This window comes from Bos taurus, chromosome 8, assembly GCF_002263795.3.
Source record: "Bos taurus isolate L1 Dominette 01449 registration number 42190680 breed Hereford chromosome 8, ARS-UCD2.0, whole genome shotgun sequence".
NCBI classification, from domain to species: Eukaryota; Metazoa; Chordata; class Mammalia; order Artiodactyla; family Bovidae; genus Bos; species Bos taurus.
This window is the reverse complement of record NC_037335.1, coordinates 77,543,757-77,568,379: the sequence shown is the minus strand read 5'-3', so window position 1 is coordinate 77,568,379 and position 24,623 is coordinate 77,543,757. Positions and strand designations below refer to the sequence as shown.

The window sequence follows — 24,623 nt, the reverse complement described above, 5'->3', positions numbered from 1 at the left end:
AAAGAGTCAGACACGACTGAGCGACTGAACTGAACTGAGCTATCATTCCAGGTTTTAATCAAAGATCCAAGAATATTTGTCCTATCAGGCTGGAATGATGTGGTTTGGAAGTTCAAAGTACATTTAAAAGTTGCAACAAAATATAGATAGCCAACATGTCTTAATCTTTTGATCTTTGACAATCAGGAGCCCTACCGAAATTCCACCAGCAGCCTCGTGGCACAAGGTAGAAGCATTTTTATAAACAAAACACAATCTGCAATCACTTCACCACCTAAATTTTGATCCCTTCAGACAGACTAGAGATTTACCTAGTGAAACACTTCAGAGAAGGAAATGAGAGTAAGAAGAACCTCAATTTCAACTGATAAATTCAAAAAGATTTTATTCTTGTTTATTAATTTTTTTCTCAAATGTGAGAAGATGTTTTGCTTATAAGAGCATTTCTGGTTCCCCCTGTGATTAAATGGGTTGAATCTTTGGAATTTCAGACAAAGCCACATTTATTCCAATTAACCTGTTGAAGTGGTACCTTGAACTTTCCAATAGTCCTTATACCAACTATGGGGCTTCTCAGGTGTTTCTAGTGATAAAGAATCCACCCACCAATGTAGGAGACACATTTGATCCCTGGGTCAGAAAGATCCTCTGGAGGAGGAAATGGCAACCCCTCCAGCATTCTTGCCTGGGTAACCCCATGGACAGAGGAGCCTAGCAGTCTACAGTCCACGGGGCCGCAAAGAGTCGGACACAACTGAGCAACTGAGCCCTATCACTAGCTGGCATACTGACTATAATGAAATGATCAGTTAAATAATTTATGGTTGACAGCTTTGGAGAAGGAAATGGCAACCCACTCCAGTACTCTTGCCTGGAAAATCCCGTGGATAGAGGAGCCTGGTAGGCTACAGTCAATGGGGTCACAAAGACTGAGTGACTTCACTTTCACTTCCCTCTAAACTTCCTAAGAAGAGGGGCTGTATATGCAATGCCGAGTAACTAATACAGTGTCTCTGCCATAGTAGGTGCACAGTAAGTATTTGTTTAAGGAGTAGATGAGAGTGCTTGGGAGGGAGCCCCAAGGAACTGTACATAACAGTAAAGAGTTGAGTGAAAAGGCTTATACAGTACAAAAGAAGAAGCCCAGATGGTAGGGGAGAACTAACAAAATGTGATCACAGAAGTCAGGGACAAGAACCTTTCAAAGAGTACCTGGTCCATTGTGTACGATGAAAACTGGACTTAGGGAAATGGAAACCATTGATTTACTTTAGCAAGGGTGATTTCTAGCATGGTAGGAATGAAAGCCAGTTCAGCATGGGTTAAAGAATGAATATGAGGCAAAACGGAAAACCAGTATCTTATCTAATCAGGCTGTTGTAACGAAAGACCACAAACTCAGTAGCTTAAAGATAACAGAAATTTATATCTGGAGACTGGAAGCCCAAGATCAGGGTGTCAGCATGGTCATGGTTCTATTGTGAGCCTTCTTCCTGTTTTATAGTCAGCACCCTTGAAATCCCTGTGTCCTTGTGTAGTGGAAGGGGTAGGGATTTCTGTGTGCTTACTTTCACAAGGGCACTAATTATTCCCAATCATTAGGGCTCCACCCTCATGACTCAAGCAACTCTTGAAGGCCCCACTTCCTAATACCATCATCTTTGAGGGTTAGAATTTCAACATAATGAGTTTTGAGGGGACACAAACATTCAGACCATAGCAACCAGTAAGTGCAGATAGAAAACTGGTTTTTAATGGGAGAAGAATTCTTGACTTCACATAACAAAAAAAATTATTGAAGATGCAAATGTTAGAAAATCAAGAGCAAAGGGGGTTAAGTACGGTAGTTCCTGGGAAAGCACAGAGCCCTGTGCCTGACCCAGAATAAGAAGTACAGAAGTTGTCATATTATTGTTCCTAGGATTAGCTGCTCTGTGGGTGTCTTGAGACTCTCCCTCTCAAGTATATCTTAGGAGTTCTTATGGGAGTGACCTCAAATATTTAAACAATCAACTTAAGTCAAAGAAAGGCAAAAGAAACAATAATAGAAAATTGGAACCAGGCTGAAATAATCACACATTATCAAGTACAGATATCAGAAACTAAGAAAAGAGTGAAAGATAGCTCAGCAGAAGGGCAGTGATGTCTAGGAGAGTACAATTCTACATGTATATGACTTTTAACTAGTTCCAGGATCTAGAAACCATATGTGAAAAAAGGAAAACATACACATATGTGTGCTAGAGAAATTTAACTCCACTATTGGGATAACTTGGTAGACTATTCCATTATGAAGTTACATTTTTCTCTTTCTAGTTAGTAAGTGATCTGAGCAGTGATTCTTCAGGTCCCCAGTACATTTCACCCCACAGTTTTTGCATCCATTGATGACCTTTTCCTCAATCAATTATTACCTTAGGATTTGCAAAATGTTGACTTTAATTTTGTCAATATTCCTTACCTTATTCTTTTCTTTTGAAAAGAATGAACTTCCCTTTTTTTCTTTTTTCTCTCTTTTTGAATATCACTATGGACTAATATTCCTTTTTATTCATCATCTTATAATTAATTACCAACATCATATTATGAAAATTTTCAAACATACAGAAAAGTTGAGAGTTTTGTAGTGAACACATCACCTACAATCTGTATTTTACTGCAATTTATCACATATTTCTTCATCTACGCTGTCCTTTATCCATCTGTCATTCCACCTTATTTTTTGGCGTGAGTAAGTTACAGACTTTATTCTTATTTTTTACTTTTTGGTATTCAATTTGGCCCAAATTTGGTCAGTGATCTCAGAATGCTTTTTACCAATGACTGGATTTATTTATTAGATATAATCACCCTAGACAGGATATTAAGTAAGCATTCAGAGTATATAAACATGAGGTCACAGTAATGGTTTTTACCAGGTTCCAGCTTCCAGACTGCCGGAGTCAGAGGGGGCCCTTGGGTTGGCCTTCGTGGCACCTCTATCTAGCAGCATCAGGGGAGTGGCACCACCAAGTGGACGTTGCATGCAACAACCACTCTCCAGTCTACCTGAGCTTGGTCTAGTCGGGTTCCAGAATTACACTGGAAAATAATCTACATTTCATCTTTTAAATATAACCCAGGAGAAGTCAATGGCACCCCACTCCAGTACTTTTGCCTGGAGAATCCCATGGATGGAGGAGCCTGGTAGGCTGCAGTCCATGGGGTCGCAAGGAGTCGGACACGACTGAGCGACTTCACTTTCACTTTTCCCTTTCATGCATTGGAGAAGGAAATGGCAACCCACTCCAGTGTTCTTGCCTGGAGAATCCCAGGGACAGAGGAGCCTGGTGGGCTGCCGTCTATGGGGTCGCACAGAGTCGGACACGACTGAAGCGACTTAGCAGCAGCAGCAGCAGCAAGGTGAATAGAATCAGACATAAAACCAGGACCTCCAGGGACAAATAAGATTTTTTAAAAATGGTCCATATTCTCCCAGATGTATTCATTTATGGTGGCTTCATAACTAAGAGATACATCAGCTGGAGAGTGGGCAGGGAAACCTTCCCAACGGGCCTGATGAGAAAGGAGCACATTCCACTCCATAAACCAAGGGGAGATCGAACCTCATGTTTGAAATGTATGTGACAGGAGCCTCACTACAGTGAGTTAGTAAATACAAGTAGAAAAAAGAATTCATATCTGTTGCATAATTTGCATCCATGGCATTGAAATTAATGTGGTTATTGGAACTTGCCACTGGACGTTGTTGGGTTTTTTTTTCCTTGTTTTATAATGTGTTAATAGAGATGCATATATGTTATCCTATCACAAATTAATTTCAATATTTTAATAACTGGTATTTCAATATAATTGGCTTCCTTTTAATCCTATATATTTAATTTTATGTTTTTAAAAGCATTCTGAAATGGCTATGTCAGCTCCACCCACTGTCCTGCCCTAGAACAGCTCCCAGAAGTTGTACATAGCTTCAGTCACAAAGGCAGACTTCATCAGAACTGCTGGAAGGTTAGGAAACATGCCCTTTTCTGGGAAATCATAGGTCCTGCTAAAATTCAGAGTTGTGTTTCTAAAGGAAATGGGGAAGAATAGATTTTGGGGACAACTAGCCATCTCAGCCACAACATATATTTTTTATTGGAGCTCAAGAGATGTTAGATTTCTATTCTCTGTTATTTTGGTTTTCCTTTATCCTTGCTTTCCCATTTGATTTCTCATAGACTGAAAGTGTTCTCTCAATGTCTTTCTAAACGTGTCTAAATTTTTCTCCCTGTTTCCCTTATTAATCCATGCCACTTGTATATAGATGGCCATACATTAAAGAGTGTGAGTGTACCTTGACCACTGGTATTTTTTTGGACATAGTCATTGAATTTCTTGTGCTCTATTCAGCCTGGATTGATTAAGATGATGACCACTGAGTCATTTTCAGTATATGGTTGTGTTCTGTTATTCTATCTGACTCAAACTGATTTGCTTGCTCTTAGCTCTTCTCCCTGATAGCTCAGTTGGTAAAGAATCCTCCTGCAATGCAGGAGACCCCAGTTCAATTCTTGGGTCTAGAAGATCCGCTGGAGAAGGGATAGGCTACCCACTCCAGTATACTTGGTTTTCCCTTGTGACTCAGCTGGTAAAGAATCTGCCAGCAATGTGGGAGACCTGGGTTCAATCCCTGAGTTGGGAAGATCCCCTGGAGAAGGGAAAGGCTATCCACTCCAGTATTCTGGCCTGGAGAATTCCATGGACCGTATACTGTCACAAAGAGTCAGACACAACTGAGCGACTTTCAAAAAAAAAAAAGCTCCTCTCATCATATTTCAGGTTGTAATTTTTTTTAATCTTTTCATTGTTTGGTTTGGTTTATTTTTGTTTGGTTTCTTCTGAAGATGTATTTGTTTGTTTATTTTAATGGTTCCTTTTATAACCAACTTAAAATTGTGAATGATCACAGAATTTGTATATTTTCTACTTTCCATTATTTTATTTCCTTCTCTTCCATCACTTGATTTTGGCTACTATATATGTTTTAGCATTTACCTTTCTACTTTAAACACTGCTACTTAAAATCTCTTCCAGTTCCAGAAATTAAACGTTGAGGAAACAGGCCTACTTAGCCTATCATTGATCTTTTTATTTCCTCCTCCCTCAAGCGGTGCTCTGATCATTTTTTCTACATTAGTAGGGGTTATAATGTTTATAATTTGTTCTGGAATCTTAATCCCTAAATTGTTTGGGGTTTTGATTCATTAAAAATAGATTCAAAACATACTGTCACTTATTTTGCCAAAATTTCTCCATTTGGCTATTTTTTCCTTGAGAAGTTTCCTCAACAAAGCTCACCAGGGACTTCCCTGGTGGTCCAGTGGTTAAGACTTCGCTTTCCAACGCACCGGGTATAAGTTCGTCCCCTGGCTAGAGAATTAAGAGCCCACGTATCTCATGGCCAAAAAACTAATTCATGTCAATGAATTGCAAAAACCACCACAATATTGTAATTAGCCTCCAACTAAAATAAATAAATAATTTTTTTTTAAAGAAAAAAAAAAAACACATAAAGCAGAACCAATTTTGTAATATATTCAATACAGACATTAAAAATGGTCCATGTCAAAAAAACATTCTTAGAAAGTTCACAGAAGTCATAGTCCGTGAGTATTTGCATGCTTAAAAGTATTCTTTTTAATCCAACAAATAAAACTTTCCTCTAATTTTTCTCCTCCAGGTATAGAACTCTGCCTGTTTCTACTTTTCCTTATTTCTATCCTTAGAGGTTCCCCTTGCCTCTGGCTCACAAAGATCATGAGGGGAGAATGTCATCAGTGTTCTGTAGCCCTGACACCTTGCACCCAACTCAGAGCTCCCACTAGAGCATTCAGAGGTAACAGAGGATTGTGCCAGGGCAGTGTGACAATGAGCCCCAGGCTGGTCAGGTGCTTGCCTCCCACGATATTGCACCCAATCTGTCAACCCACACAGGCTTGGCAGGAAGAACTGAAATGTTTCACAGAGGAGCAGTCCAGCCAGTGCCCATGACCTCACATTAAGGATTACGTAAACCCAAGACTTGAGCCAGACGTTGTATGAGTCAAAAGGGTCAGGAGCAATAGGTAAAGTTTAGAGGCTTCTGGAATACTGCCTTTGAAAATGCAACCATTCCAAGGCAATGCTTATGCAACTTGGAAGAAAATATTAGGAAGTAATGGCCTTTTAAAATTTTTATTTTATTTTGGCTGCACCTCAAAACATATGGGATCTTAGCTCTCCAAACCAGGATCAAACCCATGCCCCTGGCCTTGGAAGGCAGTGTCTTAATCACTGGTCCACGAGGGAAGTCCCAGGAATAGTCTTAAAATAGTTGACATTTGTAGATTTTTTAAATAGATGATAGATAGATAGGTGGATAAGTGGTGGGGTTGGGGGTAATAATGGTAATTTGAAAAAATTAGATTCACAAAACAGATGTTGACTTTTATAAGCCGAATTTTAATAAGAGAACAAAATGACTAAATGCCCCAGAACAAGCAAGCAAGTAGCAAACTAAACCATAAAATTAACATTAAAAAAAAAAAAAGAAAGTCAATACTTTCAAAGTACTTACTATGAGTGGCACCAGACTGACCACACAGCCCCCTTGGTTAAGTAAAGAATGCTGTGTTCCCATGTAATAGAGTATGAGGCCTCAAGAAATTAAGGCTGGATTTGAACCCAAGTGTGACTATGGAACTCAAGCTTTTTAATCATAATGCAGCCACAATTCATATAGATAATTTATCAATATCCCAAGAAGCAGTTGCCTGAGATTTATGCCGAGTCATTGCCTATGATCTATTTGTATTGCATTTTGGAATTTTAAGTTATTATTTGAAGTAGTTGCTCTATAGTTGTCGCTCAGTCTGTGTCTGACTCTGCGACCCCATGAATTGCAGCACGCCAGGCCTCCCTGTTCATCACCAACTCCCAGAGTTCACTCAAACTCATGTCCATCGAGTCAGTGATGCCATCCAGCCATCTCATCCTCTGTCGTCCCCTTCTCCTCCTGCCCCCAATCCCTCCCAGCATCAGGGTCTTTTCCAATGAGTCAACTCTTCGCATGAGGTGGCCAAAGTATTGGAGTTTCAGCTTTAGCATCAGTCCTTCCAATGAACACCCAGGACTGATCTCCTTTAGGATGGACTGGTTGGAGTCTAGTCTTTATCCATTTTCAGAGAAATGGATACAGAAAGGTTAGATCACTTGAAGAAACTCAGAAAAGCAGCCGAAATTGGAGATGTATTACTGACACCTTCACTTAGACACTTAAGGCTAAGAATATCAGAACACAAGATGACCTTCTTAAGGAAGGAGAGAGAGCAGTCTTGTGCTAGCCCCCACCACTGGTTAGTGTTAGTCGCTCAGTTGTGTTGGATTCTTTGCGAACCCATGGTCTGTAGCCCACCAGGCTACTCTGTCCATGGGATTCTCCAGGCAAGAATACTGGAGTGGGTTGCCATGCCCTCCTCCAGGGGATCTTCTTGACCCAGGGATGAAACCCCAGTCTCCTGCATTGCAGGCGGATTCTTCACCATCTGAGTCACTTCGGGTGGGTTACCGCTTGTAGAGACACTGTTTTATCTGTTAATGTATGATTCTAAAACAGTCATTGAGCACTTCTGAGCCTGGCACTGTGCTGGGCACTTGGTACTCATCAGAGAACAAAGGACAGAGTATCTGGCTTCTCAGCTCAGAGTCCAGGGGGTAAAATACAGATTTACCCAGTCCCAAGTCCAAATGACATCACATTCCCATTTTCATTGCAGGCATTGGGACGTCAACATCCGTGGCAATATTTAAGGTGTCCCTGCCTCTCAGAATGTACCACGTTGTTGCTTCTATTACCAAATTAGACACAAGGCCACCCCTCTTGGGGGTTTAGTCAAACTGAAGCACTCCTGGCTTGGTCGGGGAGTTCTTTGCTGCCCAAGTTTATGCTGCCGATAATGAAACTGAGTTTGGTGCAAGCAAGACAGGCTTTGCCAGAGAATAGAGAAGGGGAGCTCACATTCTGAAGGTACTAATACAATTATGTAAAGTTGAAAAATAAAATAAAATTAGAAAAAAATAAATAAATAAATAAAGGTACCTTCTTCCCGGAGGGATAGCAGTCAGGGAATTCCCAGGACCAGGAGGTAGACAGGTCATCAGGCTCTAGGAAAGGGGTGGAGATTTCCAGGGGCAACCAGGGCACGCTCAGTCTTCCATGCTCCTTTGCACACGGCACCAGTTGCACCTGGTGCTGCTGCCGCTAAGTCGCTTCAGTCGTGTCTGACTCTGTGCGACCCCGTGGACGGCAGCCCACCAGGCTCCCCCGTCCCTGGGATTCTCCAGGCAAGAACACTGGAGCGTTGCCATTTCCTTCTCCACCAATTGCACCTAGCAGAGTACAAATCCCCTCTTTGGGTGATGAAGCAGAGGTAACTCTTGGATACTTCCGGGTTTCATTTTTGCAGGCGCCTTCCTGTAGTCACGTCAGAGCCAGCTCTGGGTGGTTGACCACTGTATATCTCTCCAAGCACATATCTCCCCCAGCACAGCTACAGAGCATTTCTGCCAAACACCAGGTACTTCGGAAGCAAACACAGAGATAAAATCAGGCAAATGTCCTTCAGGTCTCAGGTGTTGGTATGGAAACACAGGGATTAAATCAAAGCAAGGAAAGCGGTGACCCTCAGTCTGATTTGTCCTCTATCTGTTTTGCTGTGGGCCTTTATGGTATCCTATTGAGAAAATACAACTAGCCTGTACAGCTAAAAACCAGTTTCTATGCCTAGGGCCTAGGCTGTAAAGCATGAATAACACTTTGAGGAAGTTTGCATTAAAGGTGGACAGAGATTTGGAAATAGATACACACATATTGGAGAAGGAAATGGCAACCCACTCCAGTATTCTTGCCTGGGAAATTTCCATGGACAGAGGAGCCTAGCAGGTTACAGTCCATGGGGTTATAAGAGTCAGACACAATTTAGCGACTAAACCACCACTACCACCACAGTCTTATATACATATTAAATACATGGAAAATAAGCAACCTAGATCACCAATCTAATCTGTTTGAGCAGTATAAAACCCTCCACCCAAGGTATATTATCAAACACCTCCTAAAACTTGCTATGTAATGCCAAACCCTAGAACAAATTAAGGAACGTCACAGCAATTCCTGGAGCTCCTTGTCAACATCGCTCTGCCTGCTGGGAAATCTCATCTTGGATAAACCTATGTGTTCTACGTCCAGCCAAAGATTAGGGTCAAAGTCTCCTTGGAGGAAGATTTCCGTTCTTGCTCCAGGTCTCAAAGCCACGCAGTGCCTGCCTCAGCAAGGCCAGACCCCTAGTCAGACCACGTGAGGCCAGAGCAGTTTGTATAAGGAAAGTGGAAAGAAAGGCCCTCCTGGTACAGCGATACTGAGTCTCGATAGAGACACTGCAGCTGAGAAATGGAAGCCATGTTGGTTCAATCAGGGCCACAGTGGAAGAGAGAGACCAAGTGAGTGGAGCAGGCATGGTTAAAAGAAGAAAGAATATTACATTCATTATGGAGACATGTACTATGCTGGCCTTAGTCACTCAGTCATGTCCGACTCTTTGCGAAGCCATGGACTGTAGCCCGCCAGGCTCCTCTGTCCATGGAGTTCTCCAGGCAAGAATACTGGAGTGGGTTGCCATTCCCTTCTCCAGGGGAATCTTCCTGACCCAGGGATTGAGTTTGAGTCTCCCACGTTGCAGGCAGATTTTTTAGCATCTGAGCCACCAGGGAAACCCCCCACGGAGACATGACCTGCCCACAAATGCAGGACTGCCCACTCATGTTATTTAAAGGGCAAAGTTGACTTCGAATCTGTCTAAGGTAGGAAGGCCATCATGCTGGCATAAGAAATGACCGCCAGAACCTAAAACAAGTTTAAAAGTGACCCCAGCCTTTCTGGAATCTTAAGTATCTCTGTCATTTCTACTCTAAGCTAATGTTAATAGCTATAGTCCAAATCAGGCTTTCTTAATTGAAAGGGAATTCAATCTGTAGGTATACTACGATGTCTTTAGACGTTCCCAAGGCCAAAAGGCCTTGGCTCACTGGCTAAACTCTACGAGTATATTAGGGCCTGAAGTTGGAAAGTCTTAACTCAGATACCATCTTCTGTACTTCTGGTTGTACATGAGTCAGGGGATTTACTTATCTTTGCCTTAGTTTCCCCATCTGTAAAAAGGGTGATCCCAATAGTCACCTCACAGGCCTCTATAGATCAAATGCAAAATGCTGTAAAGGTTTCATACGGTGTCTTGAACCCACTAAATATTATGTAAGCTCAGGTGTACACAAAAGCAAAACCAAAAGTAGTAAGGGAGAAGTGTCTCTCCTGCAGATAAGGCAGGAGGTGGGTCGTGCAGAGGCAGAGTGGGAGCTAAAGCTTTCCAGGGGCCCAAGGCCCCTCTAGTTCACCACTTTGCCATCACAAGGATGGGGCCTTTGTGTTCATGACCCAGTTGGAACCACCCACCACCAGGCAGCGGGACAGAGGAGAGGCTAGAAGGAATAAAGAGGACCTGCCAGCCGTATATTAAGGAGCATCCCCAAGTTGCCCAACTCAGGGCTCCACTTCTATTTACATTTCATTGACCAGAATCTAGTTAAAAGGGAAGCTTGCAATTGTCACCTTTATTTTGGGTGGCGATGTGTTCAGCTAAAATTCTATAGGAGACCCCTCCCACCCACAAAGAGATGCCAGTGGGGAGGAGGGTGATTTCAGTTTTCAGGACTATGTTCTAGAAGTTGTGTGGTTTAGAAACTGAATGAAAGGAAGAAATTAACTTAAAAGGCTTCTGTCCATCTGTACTCCCTGGAACACCGACTGTGGATCTATAGTTGCTTGAACCACATGGAAATGCAAGATTAAAAAGACAAGGTAGGGGAACAAGCCCAAACACCAAGTACTCCTGGCTCCAGGATCTGCCCTCCAGCGGGGGCCCAATCCAAGATCATCCCCTTAGGACACACAGCCACTAAGGTTAAGTAGAGAAGTTAAAAGTGCTGTGCTGTAAATTGCTTAGAGTACTCATACACCACACCCACAACGTTGTTACCCATTCAGGGAGCAGGTATGCCTCAGAATACAGTCATGGTTGTAGGAGTCCAGTGTACTATGATATCTTTCAATCCGAATTGCTAAATAGATGGGGGGAAAAAAAACAATGGGCTAAGAAGTAATTATGGGCCACCTATTATAGCACGTAGGACTCCAATTTAAAAAGAAGCAGATAAACAGGTATTTTAAGGGTCACTTTTCAGGCACCAATTAACACCCGGAAACACCTTTGCTTCTGTTGAAAATCCCCAACTGGGAGATATTGTTCTTCTGAACAACGCTGAAAAGCCAAAGCATGTACTATAGTGGGGTAAAACAATCCCATTACATGTCCAGAGGTGCCCACTCTACCCCTCACTCAACCCCTACACTGCCACCCTCACCCCTCTCCTCTTGCATTAACCCTATAAAAGGTCAGCTCCATCCCGCACCAAGCTGCTCAAGGAAGTCTCCAATTCTGCCACTAGGTGGCAGGAGTAATCAGCACCTAGAAGCAGAAGCTCTTGGAGCCAGAAAATGATAGGAGTTGGAAAGGGACCATGAGAATACCAAGTCGAAACTGTCGCGTAGATGGGTGGACATAGTGGTAGAAAGATGTGACCTGCCCGGTGTCACCTGTGTATTTAGGGACCCAAAGGACCAACCCCCCTCAGTTACCTAGGTCCTGTTTTTCCAACTCCTGTTGGGTTTTATTTTTAGCTTTTTATTAAGTAAATTTTCAGCACTCATGGAAGTTATAAGCAAGGAGCTGGGCTAAAGTAAGGTGTAAGCATTTGTAACACACACAAAAAAGCAGTTTGGCCACAAGACTTTTATGCATAAATCAGAGTGCTGGAAGTTAGACTTTATTCACGTTTATACAGTCCTGTGTTCCAATAGGGGATCCCTAGATGGCTCAGAGGCAAAGAATCTGCCTTCCAAGCAGGAGTTGCAGGTTTGGAACATACATTACAAGTTGGAATTGTACTTTTTTCCCCTAGATCTGTGGGGCCAGCCAGAGATCTAAAGTTAAAATGAAACTCACAGAGGGACTTGCCTGGTGGTGCAGTGGGGCATGGGTTCCATCCCTGGTGGAAGATCCTACATGGCTAAAAATAATAATCAAACTCACACACTTGTTTCTTTTTCAAATCAATGTCACAGCTGACAAGGCTAGCAGGAAACATTTCTTGAAAAGATAAAAGCACCTATCTGACACTGTTTATCTATCTGCGGCCTTACTTGGAATAAAATGCCATCTAAAAAGGCTAGTTGGGGAAGAGATGGGAGAAAGATTGGACCCATCCCAAAAAGGTAAAGGAAAAATGAGCCAAGTGTTTGTCTAGCGGTCAAGACACACCTCCAAGAGAAAACCCTACTCAGTTTGTAAAAGAAAAATCAGAAAAAGTTAAAGCCAAATTGGTCTCGCAGAAGAAGGCATTTTTTATCATGCTCATTACTACCAGAGAATGCTTTAAACCAAACAGAACACATTTTAACATCTCACAAATCCAACGTCTAAGAATAAAATTATCCAGCCCACAGTTAACTGTATTTTGTTTCGTTTTATAATTTGAAAGTCTGTGTGAAGTGTTGAAAAGGAGATTGGAAAGCTGCACTCTCATCTCAGCTCTGCTTATTGGAAGGCTACATAGCCTAGTCCCAGCAACCTTCTTCCTTCTGTCTTCTTCAAGTTGGACCACACCAATCTTTTCCATCATAACAACACCAACAAAAATCATGCATGTTTCAAATATAAGTAGTGACTTTCAGTACAACACATGCATTTTTCAGATCATCATCTTTTGTAGTTGAACCATGCTTTATCTTTAAATCTTGTTTAGAAGGAACTGCTAATATTTTGTAGGTTGTTTTGCAGGATAGAAAGCATCTCAGACACAAGGCAGGAAAACTTAATCTGGGCCTGGAGAAGGGCACATGGTTCTGTTTGGGTGGGTGTTCCTTCGTGGTGCCTGCAAGGGGAGCGGAGTAAGACGAATGAACAGGATCGAGCAACCCTGAACTGTGCTGAGGAGTGTGCAATTGACTCCAGAGCCCAGGAGTCGCATTTTATTATGTAGAAAGAGTAGCATAGAAGGAATTTACATACAGATCTGAAGTAAAGAAAGATTAAAAGCAGAGAAACTGCTCAGGAACATGTATAATCAAAGAAGTGGAAAAATACAAAACATTTAAGCTTTTGTTAGTCTTGTACTTACAGCATTCATATCTTTCAAGGAAAAAATATGTGAAATATAAGTCATCTAAATTTTTAACTAAAACATATTTTTGGTACCAGCAACCATAGGTACCCTTAGATTATATTAGAAAACAAAAGGATTTAGAGAACTCCCTGGCTGTCCGGTAGTTAGAGCTCTGTGATTCCATTGCAAGGGGCTTGGGGTCAATCCCTAGTCAGGGAACTAAGATTTCACAGCCAAAAAAAAAGGCAAGAAAACAAAAGGATTTACATTTCTAGACTGAGATAATCTTTTTCCTTACGTGGCTTTTACAGATAGTAAATTTTCAAATTTTTTAATAGTCATTTCTATTTCTTTAAGTACTAAGATTCATTGTTTCTTTCTTTAATCAGCTGACTCATCTAAACACTTCATCTTTGTTGTCCCATCCCTCAAAAGTCTTTGAGTATCATTCATTGAAAGAACATTTCTTTTTTGGCTCTGAAATTTTATTTTTGCAATCCTGTATTTTTTCTTAGAATGATGAAGATGGCTTTGAAAACCAGAACCCATCAGGAAATGACCACTCACTAAGGAATAGAGTTGTGCAAAACAGAGAGCATGAAAATGGCAAACAGGTATGACTGGAAAACAGTGAATCTGTCACCACGGCAACTGCCGTGCAACAGCTATAGGGACTGAAAGTCTGGCACTCAGAGGAACAAGTTAAATGGCAATTAGAGTGGGTATGGCAGGATCATAAGGAAAACACATATGCACAAAGATTTTGTGTTTATACACCTGTCCTCTCTGATGGAGAGAGTACCCAGGCTTGCTCTGACACTTCGTGATTGCACATTCCAAATTCCATCCTAAGACAGAAAGCACTGGCTTCAACAAAAACATCTCAATTTTAAAGTAAATGAGGCAGACAAGAGGAAGGTTCTAAGACACGGTTCTAAAACTGTGTTTGTGACACCCTAGGGCCCCTCAATGACATCTAACTGTACACAGCAAGTTGAGGTGCTCTGTGACAAAACCTCTTATTTCTTTTATATATTGAATTCTGGGTAGGATCTTATTTTTTTGTTTGCCTGAAAATATCTATATTATGTCTTCATTTTTGAAGGATATTTTCACTGATTATAGATTTTTTAATTAAATTTTTATGAAGTATAGTTGATGTACAGTATTATATAAGCTACAGATGTAAGGGTCTCATTTGAAAAAAAACCTGCTGCTTAAAAGGGAGCAAATTACCCATGTATATCATCCTTTAAAAAGTAATTTTTGGGGGGTGCCATATTTTAGGGGGAGTTTGCTCATGATAAATAAATAGCTTATTTGAAGTAGAAAATTTGAAATACTATTGCAGCAAAATTTGGAAGACAAATAATGAACTGTAATTCCAGAAAAAAAAAATCAGTGTCTAACATATTGGAATGTAGCTTGTTTCAATCCAAGTTACCTATACACCTATGTGCATGTCAGGTATATTGGGATTGTGCTTTCATATTATTTGGTAATTGTCTATTTCACTTAATATATTCTAAAGTGTTCATATCAGTAAGTGTTCTTCAACCAAAAAAAAAAAAAAGAGAGAGAGAGAGAAGATAATACTTCTTTTCAGACAAAAGCCTGTACATGGATGATTATACAAGCTTGATTCATAATCACCAAAACCTAAAAGCAACCAAAATATCCTTCAGTAGGTGAATGGATAAATGAATGGTGGTCCATCCAGACAATGCAATATTATTCAGCACTAAAAACAAAATTAGCTATCAAGACATCAAAAGAAATGAGGGACCATTACATGTGTATTACTAACAGAAGCAATCTGAGAAGACTCCATACTGTATAGTTTAAACTAAATGACATTCTGGAGAAGGCAAACTATGGGAACAGCAAAAAGATCCCTGGCTGCCCAGATGGGAGGGAAGGTGGGAGGGAGGGAAGGACGAATAGGCACAGGGGATTCTCAGGATGGTGAAAATACTCTGCATGATATTATAATGGTTGATACCTGGTATTAAACATTTGAGCAAGCCCATAGAATGTACAACATCAAGAATGAGCCCTGATGTAAACTATAGACTTCATGGGTCCATCAGTTGTAACAAATGTACCACTTTGGTGGAGAAGTCAATAATGGGAAAGGCTGCATGAGGGAGGGGGCAAAAATATATGAGAAAACTGAACCTTCCTCTCAATTTTGCTATGAACCTAAAAAAAATATGGTCTTAAAAGTCTTGGTTTAGAAATTGTTTCACAAAAAAAGTCAAAAACAAAAATTAAGTATTATTATAAATAGAAATATGAAGACTGAGGAGTAGCTACTGGTTTGGTCTCAGTGGTCCTTAGGTGACCTTGGCAGTGACCTTAGCAGAAGCCATCTCAGTAAAAGTTTGGTCACAGAGAGTTGAGAAGTGAACAGGATATGGAATGTCTCTGAACGTAAGGACAGTTCTTTCAAGTGGTTTGACTGTCAAGGGAAGGAGGGAGTGTAGATGTCCCATGACTGTGGGGTCAGGAAGGTTTTGTTGTTTTGTTTTGTCTTGTTTCAAAGATGAAAAGGGGTTGAAAAGACCAAAAGAGAAAACAAAGAAATGCTAGACATTCCATATGGTAAGTAACTTGGGACAATTTTAGTCAAAGAAAATAACGATGAAGATCATTTAAGTGAAAATTTTACCAAACTTTTTCTCTTGGTCAGGTGTAGTGTTAGGTGGGGGAAAATGAGAAGGGCTTCTCTGAACCCCTGACCTTTGCAGCTGCAGCCTGGACTCAGCTGGTCTCTATTACAACCATTCTTGTGCCTGAGGCCCAGCCCACGACCTTGAGGCAGCCTGAATCAGGAGCATAATGGGAGTTTAGCCTCAAAGGACAAGATAATCTTTGAGGATCCTTTCAGAGACATGCTAATAACTAATTTCCATGGGTTTTGTTGTTGTTGTTAAAGAGAAATGAAAGCCTCATGGGATCTGGCAACAAACTAAGTCTGAGATTTGGCATTATACCTCTTGAGCATGTTCAAAACTGCTTAACAGCTGCCTGCTGCTGCTGCTGCTAAGTCACTTCAGTCATGTCTGACTCTGTGCGACCCCATGGATGGCAGCCCACGAGGCTCCCCCGTCCCTGGGATTCTCCAGGCAAGAACACTGGAGTGGGTTGCCATTTCCTTCTCCAATGCATGAAAGTGAAAAATGAAAGTGAAGTTGCTCAGTTGTGTCCGACTCTTAGCGACCCCATGGACTACAGCCCACCAGGCCCTCCATCCATGGGATTTTCTAGGCAAGAGTACTGGAGTGGGGTGCCATTGCCTTCTCCAACAGCTGCCTACTCCCTCCCAACCTTCCTTTGCCTTTGCTTACAATAGCTGGACCTGTTTGAGACATTATCACAGAATGATGGGAGGCAGGAAATCCTTCCCACCATCACAAGAATAGAATGGGTCATGGATGCTTAAGAGCTCCAACAGTACTTATGAAGATTGTCCATAAAAGATATCCCAGGTTGGAACTTCCCAGCAGGACAGTCCAATGGTTAAGGTTCTATGCTTCCAATGCAGCGGGCATGGGTTCCATCCCTAGTTGGGAAACTAAGATCCCACATGCTGTACAACACCCTCCACCCCAAAGAAAAAGATAGCGCAGGTACGAAAAAGAAAAGGTGAAAGTTGCTTGGTCGTGTCTGACTCTTTGTGACCCATGGACTGTAGCCCACCAGGCGCCTCTGTCCACGGAAATCTCCAGGCAAGAATACTGGAGTGGATAGCCATTCCCTTCTCCAGGGGACCTTCCTGATCCAGGGATTGAATTCGGGTCTCCTGCGTTGCAGGCAGATTCTTTACTGTCTGAGCCACCAGGGAAGCCCAGGCATATACATCACTCAGTAACTAGAGCAAGGGCTAGTTGAGTGAGGAAATATTTCCCCTTAACCCAATTGATAGAAGAACCCTAGTTCCCAAGGGTAGTTTAACAGCTATGGAAGATGCTGAGCTACTGTTCATATCAGAAGACCAAGCCTTGGGCTGCCAGGAAAATAAAAACAGCCTTAGTCTCAGTTTTCTGGAAACTGGGGCTAACAGAATATAAAGGGAGATTTATGTAGCCTTTGGTATTAACTTCATTGAGCACTGGTCTGAAAACAGAGCGGGAACTGAATGATTACAGTAGAGATAGGAACTAAAAGCAGAGATATTAGCCCATTGGCTGAAGAAATGGAGAAAATACCAATGGCTCCTTTTAAGTAAAGGGAGAGATGAATGAACCTAGATTTTTTTGTGACAAGGGGAAAAATCTCTGAGCAGTTGATAATTGGAGACATCATCTTGCATAATAATTTTAAAGTAATTTAAATAATTTGGAAAAATTTCCTTACCAAATTCTGAGCAAAATAGATCAGAGTCCATTATGCTCAGCATTCTCATCATCCATCTGTCCCCGTGTTTGATTTCCAGGTAGAAGAGCACATCACCATCGGGCAGGATTCTCTAAGAAAGGATGAAGAAGAGGAGGATGATCAAGAAACACATCGAAAAGGGTACAGGTTCAAACCATAGAAATGTTCTTGGGCTTCCCTGGTGGCTCAGACAGTAATGAATCCACCTGCAATTCAGGAGACCTGGATTCAATCTCTGGTTTTGGAATATCCCCTGGGAGAGGGCATGGCAACTCACACTAGTATTCTTGCCTGGAGAATCCTCAGGAACAGAGGAGCCTGGCAGGTTACTGTCCATGGAGTAAGTGACTAAGCACGAACAGTACCTCCTAAACAAAGTAGTTTTGCCACTTTTTCATTCTCATCTAATTTTTAACATTAATTATAATTTATCATAAGACTTCCCTGGTGGCTCAGAGGTTAAAACCTCTGCCTGAAACTCATGAGACCCGGGTTCGATCCCTGGGTCGGGAAGATCTGACCTAGAGCCTTAGAAAGCATCACTACGAACAAAGCTAGCAGAGGTGATGGAATTCCAGTTGAGCTATTCCAAATCCTGAAAGATGATGCTGTGAAAGTGCTGCACTCAATATGCCAGCAAATTTGGAAAACTCAGCAGTGGCCACAGGACTGGAAAAGGTCACTTTTCATTCCAATCCCAAAGAAAGGCAATGCCAAAGAATGCTCAAACTACCGCACAATTGCACTCATCTCATATGCTAGTAAAGTAATGCTCAAAATTCTCCAAGCTAGGCTTCAGCAATATGTGAACCATGAACTTCCTGATGTTCAAGCAGTTTTAGAAAAGGCAGAGGAACCAGAGATCAAATTGCCAACATCTGCTGGATCATGGAAAAAGCAAGAGAGTTCCAGAAAAACATCTATTTCTGCTTTATTGACTATGCCAAAGCCTTTGACTGTGTGGATCACAATAAACTGTGGAAAATTCTTCAAGAGATGGGAATACCAGAACACCTGATCTGCCTCTTGAGAAATTTGTATGCAGGTCAGGAAGCAACAGTTAGAACTAGACATGGAACAACAGACTGGTTCCAAATAGGAAAAGGAGTTCATCAAGGCTGTATATTGTCACCCTGTTTATTTAACTTATATGCAGAGTACATCATGAGAAACGCTGGACTGGAAGAAACACAAACTGGAATCAAGATTGCCGGGAGAAATATCAATAACCTCAGCTATGCAGATGACACCACCCTTATGGCAGAAAGTGAAGAGGAACTTAAAAGCCTCTTGATGAAAGTGAAAGAGGAGAGTGAAAAAGTTGGCTTAAAGCTCAACATTCAGAAAACGAAGATCATGGCATCCAGTCCCACCACTTCATGGGAAATAGATGGGGAAACAGTGGAAACAGTGTCAGACTTTATTTTTCTGGGCTCCAAAATCACTACAGATGGTGACTGCAGCCATGAAATTAAAAGACGCTTACTCCTTGGAAAGAAAGTTATGACCAACCTAGATAGCATATTGAAAAGCAGAGACATTACTTTGCCAACAAAGGTTCGTCTAGTCAAGACTATGGTTTTTCCTGTGGTCAGGTATGGATGTAAGAGTTGGACTGTGAGGAAGGCTGAGCGCCGAAGAATTGATGCTTTTGAACTGTGGTGCTGGAGAAGACTCTTGAGAGTCCCTTGGACTGCAAGGAGATCCAACCAGTCCATTCTGAAGGAGATCAGCTCTGGGATTTCTTTGGAAGGAATGATGCTAAAGCTGAAACTCCAGTACTTTGGCCACCTCATGCGAAGAGTTGACTTATTGGAAAAGACTCTGATGCTGGGAGGGATTAGGGGCAGAAGGAGAAGGGGACGACAGAGGATGAGATGGCTGGATGGCATCACTGACTCGATGGACATGAGTCTGAGTGAACTCCGGGAGTTGGTGATGGACAGGGAGCCCTGGCATGCTGCAGTCCATGGGGTCGCAAAGAGTCAGACACGACTGAGCGACTGATCTGATCTGATCTGATGATTTATCAGAGATAGTCACCACCAATCTCCCCTGCCTGCTACCCACCTAACAGCATTTTCAGAAAAATTAATGAAACTCTAGTATAATCAATGAGGTAAATTCAAATTGCTGATGTCCTAGGAACCCAATATCCAGGACAGTCTTCTAATTAAAGCTGTAAATTGCCAACTAATTGCCCCAGTCCATGCAAAAGTAGTTAATTCATCTTTTCAATGTTCAATCAATGAGCAATTGATTTCTCAAAACCCAATTCACTTTTAGTCCCAACAAACTTGCTCTTACCTCATGGTATCATGAAAATAGTCCACGTCCTTATCACTCATTAGCAGGAGAGGCAAATTATTACTTTTATTTTTTGGACCACAAAAATGAAGCTCAGACTTAGCCAAGGGTTTGTCAGCTGCAAAAAAAGCTATTTTAAATTTCAGCTTCTGATTCCTAGTCCAAGACTGTCTCTATCATAACACTAAAGTATTTGTAAATTTTCTAAATTCCTATTTAAATTTGGTGTTAATTCCTGAGTCTCTGAGGAACTTGTGTATCAGAAGATAGAGCTGGTCAAAATTCAGATTGAAAGTTCTGGTCACATATACATCATAAAGAATTTTTACCACCATGAGAACCTACTGTATAACGCAGGGAGCTCTACTCAGTACTCTGTGGTGACCTAAATGGGAAGGAAATCCAAAAAAGAGTGGTTATATGTATACATATAGGTGATTCACTTTCCTGTACAGCAGAAACTAACACAACATTGTAAAGCAGCTTATACTCCAATAAAAATTTTCTTTTTAAAAAGAATTTTTACCGTGTTGGAAACCTGAATTCAGTTTCATCCTCATTTTAGTTCAAGAATCTCTGACCCTTGGGGCCAAGAGATTCTCTTGGGTGGTCAGAGGTACTCAGGTTTCATCAATGTTAATGGATGGAAAAACAACCACCAGGAGATTTGGAGTCATTCAGCCTAGATAACCAAATGGCCAAAGTGACTATTTCTAGCCACTTGCTTTTTCTGCAGTGTCAGGTTGCTGTAATGGACTATACACACTCCCTGCAATTAAACAGTCTGGTGCATTTGACCTAGAGAAGATGGATGTGCTCTATTGAATGTTGCTGTCTGACGCTGCTGCCTTATAACACTATATCTGCAACTGAGGACAATGTATGAGCAGCCTGTCCTAAACTAGACCACGAAAAATGTAGTCTTTATTGTACTTATACTCCCTCAACATGTTCTAGAACAATGCCACTAATTCTTAGTACACCAATTCATACACATACATAAGACAAAATGTTCATGAAATAATGCCTGTCATCACTATGTGTGACATACTCTGAGATGTCCTATTCTTTTGTTTAAGGACAATTATCACGCACTGTATCAAAAACTTCACAACTCACGAATGGGTCCCAACCCACAGCTGTAAAATATTGTTCCAGAAAAGCAATAAGAACTACCATTTCATTTATCTAAGAATTCAACAAAGGCCTGTCAAGCACTCAGTGTCCAAGCTGCTGATGTTGGGCTCAGACATCTGTTCTCCATGAAGTTAACAGTCAGTCAAGGCTTCATAACAAAAGAGATAGTAGGAATCATCTCCTACTATCTTTGATTTTGAAGGATTGTCTCCTTCATAATCAAAGGAGATAGTAGGAAGAGGTTGCAGAGGACTACCTCTGTCTGAGGAAATGCAAGAAGGCGTTGCGGAAGCGAAGGGCTTGAGCAGTGCCCTGAACCATGAAGGGGACGGTGACATGGACACGTGGGCATGACTGCTGGAGGGAGGGGAACTGGAGAATGTTTACCAAGGGGCTGGGAGGTCCCAGCTGGGGTCTGAGTCCTTTGAGATCCTGGAGATTGTGAATCTTCTATACAGGAGACAGGGTTATCTTAGAAATCCTGTCCAATGGCCTGAAAGTGGTCATGATTAAATGTGCAAGTAAATTCCTTCCGTTTAGCCTCAAGTAGGAGAGGAGAGGCCTGCATTGGGAGGCACACTGAGGAAAGAGGTGTATGCAGGGAAGCCAGGGTTCAAAGCAAGCACAGGGCGACTGGGAACACCAGGGAGAAGAAAGGACAGTTGTTGTGGGTACCACCCTGGGACCTCTCCAGACTCCCTTACTGCTGTACACCATCTTCCTTGGAAGAAGTGATCAGATGCACACATGGCTTGCACACTCCACACCACCCTGTAACAAAGCTCTGGGCAGAAACAAAGACATCAACAATTCCAGAACCTTCTGAGAAAGCTATATCACAACCCATTGGTTGACAGCCCTCAAATCCCCAAAATCCTACTTCACTTTTCAAGCATCTTGTGAAGACAGTCACCCTTCCACTAGAGAGGGGGTGATCTAGCCTAGTGAGAAACAGTCTCATCCTATGATTCATTCTCAGCTTTTGGTTGGTTATCCTGTCCTCTGCTTTATTTCTGGGAGCACATTTTCTGCATCTCCATAATCCCTCAGAGCTTGGCACATCCATTCAGCAAAGGTTGAGCCAAACCATGGCTGATTTTGGTCTAAAATGAAATGAGTTTCTTATTTCTATTTTGTAGGACACATACCTCATGAATATGTTTACCTGATGACTTACAAAGCCTAATCTACTATCGCTTTAGCGTGCCAGGACATGTCGTGTATGTGGTGTTTACATCTGCCTACTTCTTGCCTTTGTGTTGTTACAGGTGCCTGGAAAGGATGTGTGGGAGGATGTCTGATTTTTGTAGGGAACATAAAACAACCCTTCGGTACATCATCTGGGGCATTTTAATAGCAGGTAAATAGCAAAAGGGAATGGGATACTAGTGTCTCTTTTCCAGGTTCTCGCAAATATCAGTTTTCTGTAGAAAACAAATAAGTCTTCCCTTCCCTGAATCATCTGTGAGTCATCCAGAGAGGAGAGAATTTCACCAAAAAGCCCCTGAGTGGTGGGTCTCGGCTTGAAATGCCCATGTAGATAGCTGTTCTGCGTGCTAAGGCACTTCAGTTGTGTCTGACTCTTGAGACCCTATAGACTGTAGCCTGCCAGGCTCCTCTGTCCATGGGATTCTCCAGGTAAGAATTCTGGAGGGGGTTGCGATGCCCTCCTCCAGGGCATCTTCCCAACCCAGGGATCAAAGCCAGGTCTCTTGCACTGCAGGCAGACTCTTTGCCACTGAGCCACCAGGGGAAAGCCCCATGTCCTGTTTATGCAGCCAGCAGCTGACTTTTTAGATCACCTACTCCCATAGTCTTTGTTAATGTGGTATGGATTTGAGGGTTGGATAATGCAAATTCAGGTAACTGGAAAAATGGTGACAATCACAAGGCAGCAACCTAATTGAAGGGGTGAAATATCTGATCAATTACTGCTTTATATGAACACAGAACAAGGAGGAGCCTAGGGTCACGAAGCCCTCTCCTCCTACCTGAAAGCCGGACCAGGGTGTCTTCACAGATGAGCAGGTGTTCTGCTTTGACTCCCTCCAAACAAAAGGCTCCAGGGCCCATTTCAAAGACCATTCCTGTCTATAAAATGTGAGCCCTCCCACTCAAGTCCATGGACATTAGTCCAAGATGGCTGGCCCCAAGAGGTCAGTGGTTTTCCGGTCTCACACTGCCAGAACAGGGAGCATCAGGGTTGAAAGCATGCTTGCTTGCTTTCTACCAGCCCAAATAGTATTTTGCAGACCATACTCAAAACTACACAGCTATGCCATTGTAGTACAAACTAAGCAGATGGTGTGGCCATGTGCCAAGGCAACTTTATTTGTAGACTACAAATACAAATATACAAATACAACTGTACTTGCCACCTACAAAAACAAGTGGAAGGCCAAATTTAACTTGCAAACAAAGCCATGTTTGCCAACTTTTAATGGAAAACCTTGTGTTCTTATCCCAGAATCTCCTCTTCTAAAGCTATCAGCCTAGTCATCACCCACCTCTTTCCTTTAGAGATTCTGTAGCATGTCGGTGTTGTGGCATTCAGAGATTTTCCTACTCAAGTTCAGGCCAAATCTGGGCCACAAACCAGGAGACTCAATAATTTTTGCCAGTGGTTGCTTTGGTGCCTGGCCTTTCTCTGTAGAAGCTCATCTGCTGAGTCTGGGTATCAGAAAAAGTAGTCAGTACTAAGCAAGAGGCTTCCCTGGTGGCTCAGATGGTAAAGAATCTGCCTGCAGTGCAGAAGACCCAGGTTCGATCAATAGGTTGGTAAGATCCCCTGGAGAAGGGCATGGCAGCCCACTCCAGTATTCTTGCCTGGAGAATTCCATGGACACAAAAGCTGGGAAGCTATAATCTATAGTGTCACACAGACTTAGACTTGGCACTAAAGTGACTTAGCTGCACCCACTAAGCAAGAGCCCCAGCGATCAAGCAACAAGATTCAGGAATTCAGAAGTTTCCTTAAAAAAAAAAACCTGGCACCCTGTGCTTCTAGCATTCTTGGAGAGACTATTTAAAAAAAAAAAATAAAGGAATTTGACCCACAATACAATCCTTATCATCAGAAGGGCCAATAGCTATGTCAAGAGCACCCCTGTGTTCAATGGTTTCCTGGTGGGCCCTGCCCTTGGCTGAGCCAGATCAGTGCTGGAGGCTGGTCTCCAGCTGACTGGTGATGTTCACTGTCTGTGTTTGCTTCCTGCACAGGTTACCTGGCCCTGGTGATTGCAGCCTGTGTGATGAACTTTCACAGAGCCCTTCCTCTTTTCGTGATCACCGTGGTTGCCATCTTCTTTGTGGTCTGGGATCACCTCATGGCCAAATATGAGTCTCAGATAGCCAGGTTCCTGTCTCCAGGCCAAAGGCTACTGGACAGCCATTGGTTCTGGTTGAAGTGGTAAATGCACTCAGTTCTTTTATTGTGGTTGAGAGGGATGTTAGTCTTTTGCAACACTGTTCCATAGATTCATTCTAAAATTGCTTCCTCATTG

At 42.1% G+C, this 24,623-nt stretch overlaps 1 protein-coding gene across 2 annotated transcripts in view; it reads left to right on the top strand.

The window, feature by feature from the left end:
* The window catches only part of SLC28A3 (solute carrier family 28 member 3), a 73,245-nt gene that overhangs the window by 18,876 nt on the left and 29,746 nt on the right, over nucleotides 1–24,623 (top strand). The window contains exons 2-5 of one of the 2 annotated variants that reach the window (NM_001192167.2): nucleotides 13,812–13,910; nucleotides 17,735–17,817; nucleotides 22,389–22,480; nucleotides 24,340–24,529. In NM_001192167.2, the coding sequence (NP_001179096.1) occupies nucleotides 13,812–13,910; nucleotides 17,735–17,817; nucleotides 22,389–22,480; nucleotides 24,340–24,529 (464 nt within the window). Of the gene's footprint in view, nucleotides 1–13,811; nucleotides 13,911–17,734; nucleotides 17,818–22,388; nucleotides 22,481–24,339; nucleotides 24,530–24,623 lie in introns of those variants that run through there. The other variant, XM_059888999.1, reaches the window with a different exon arrangement.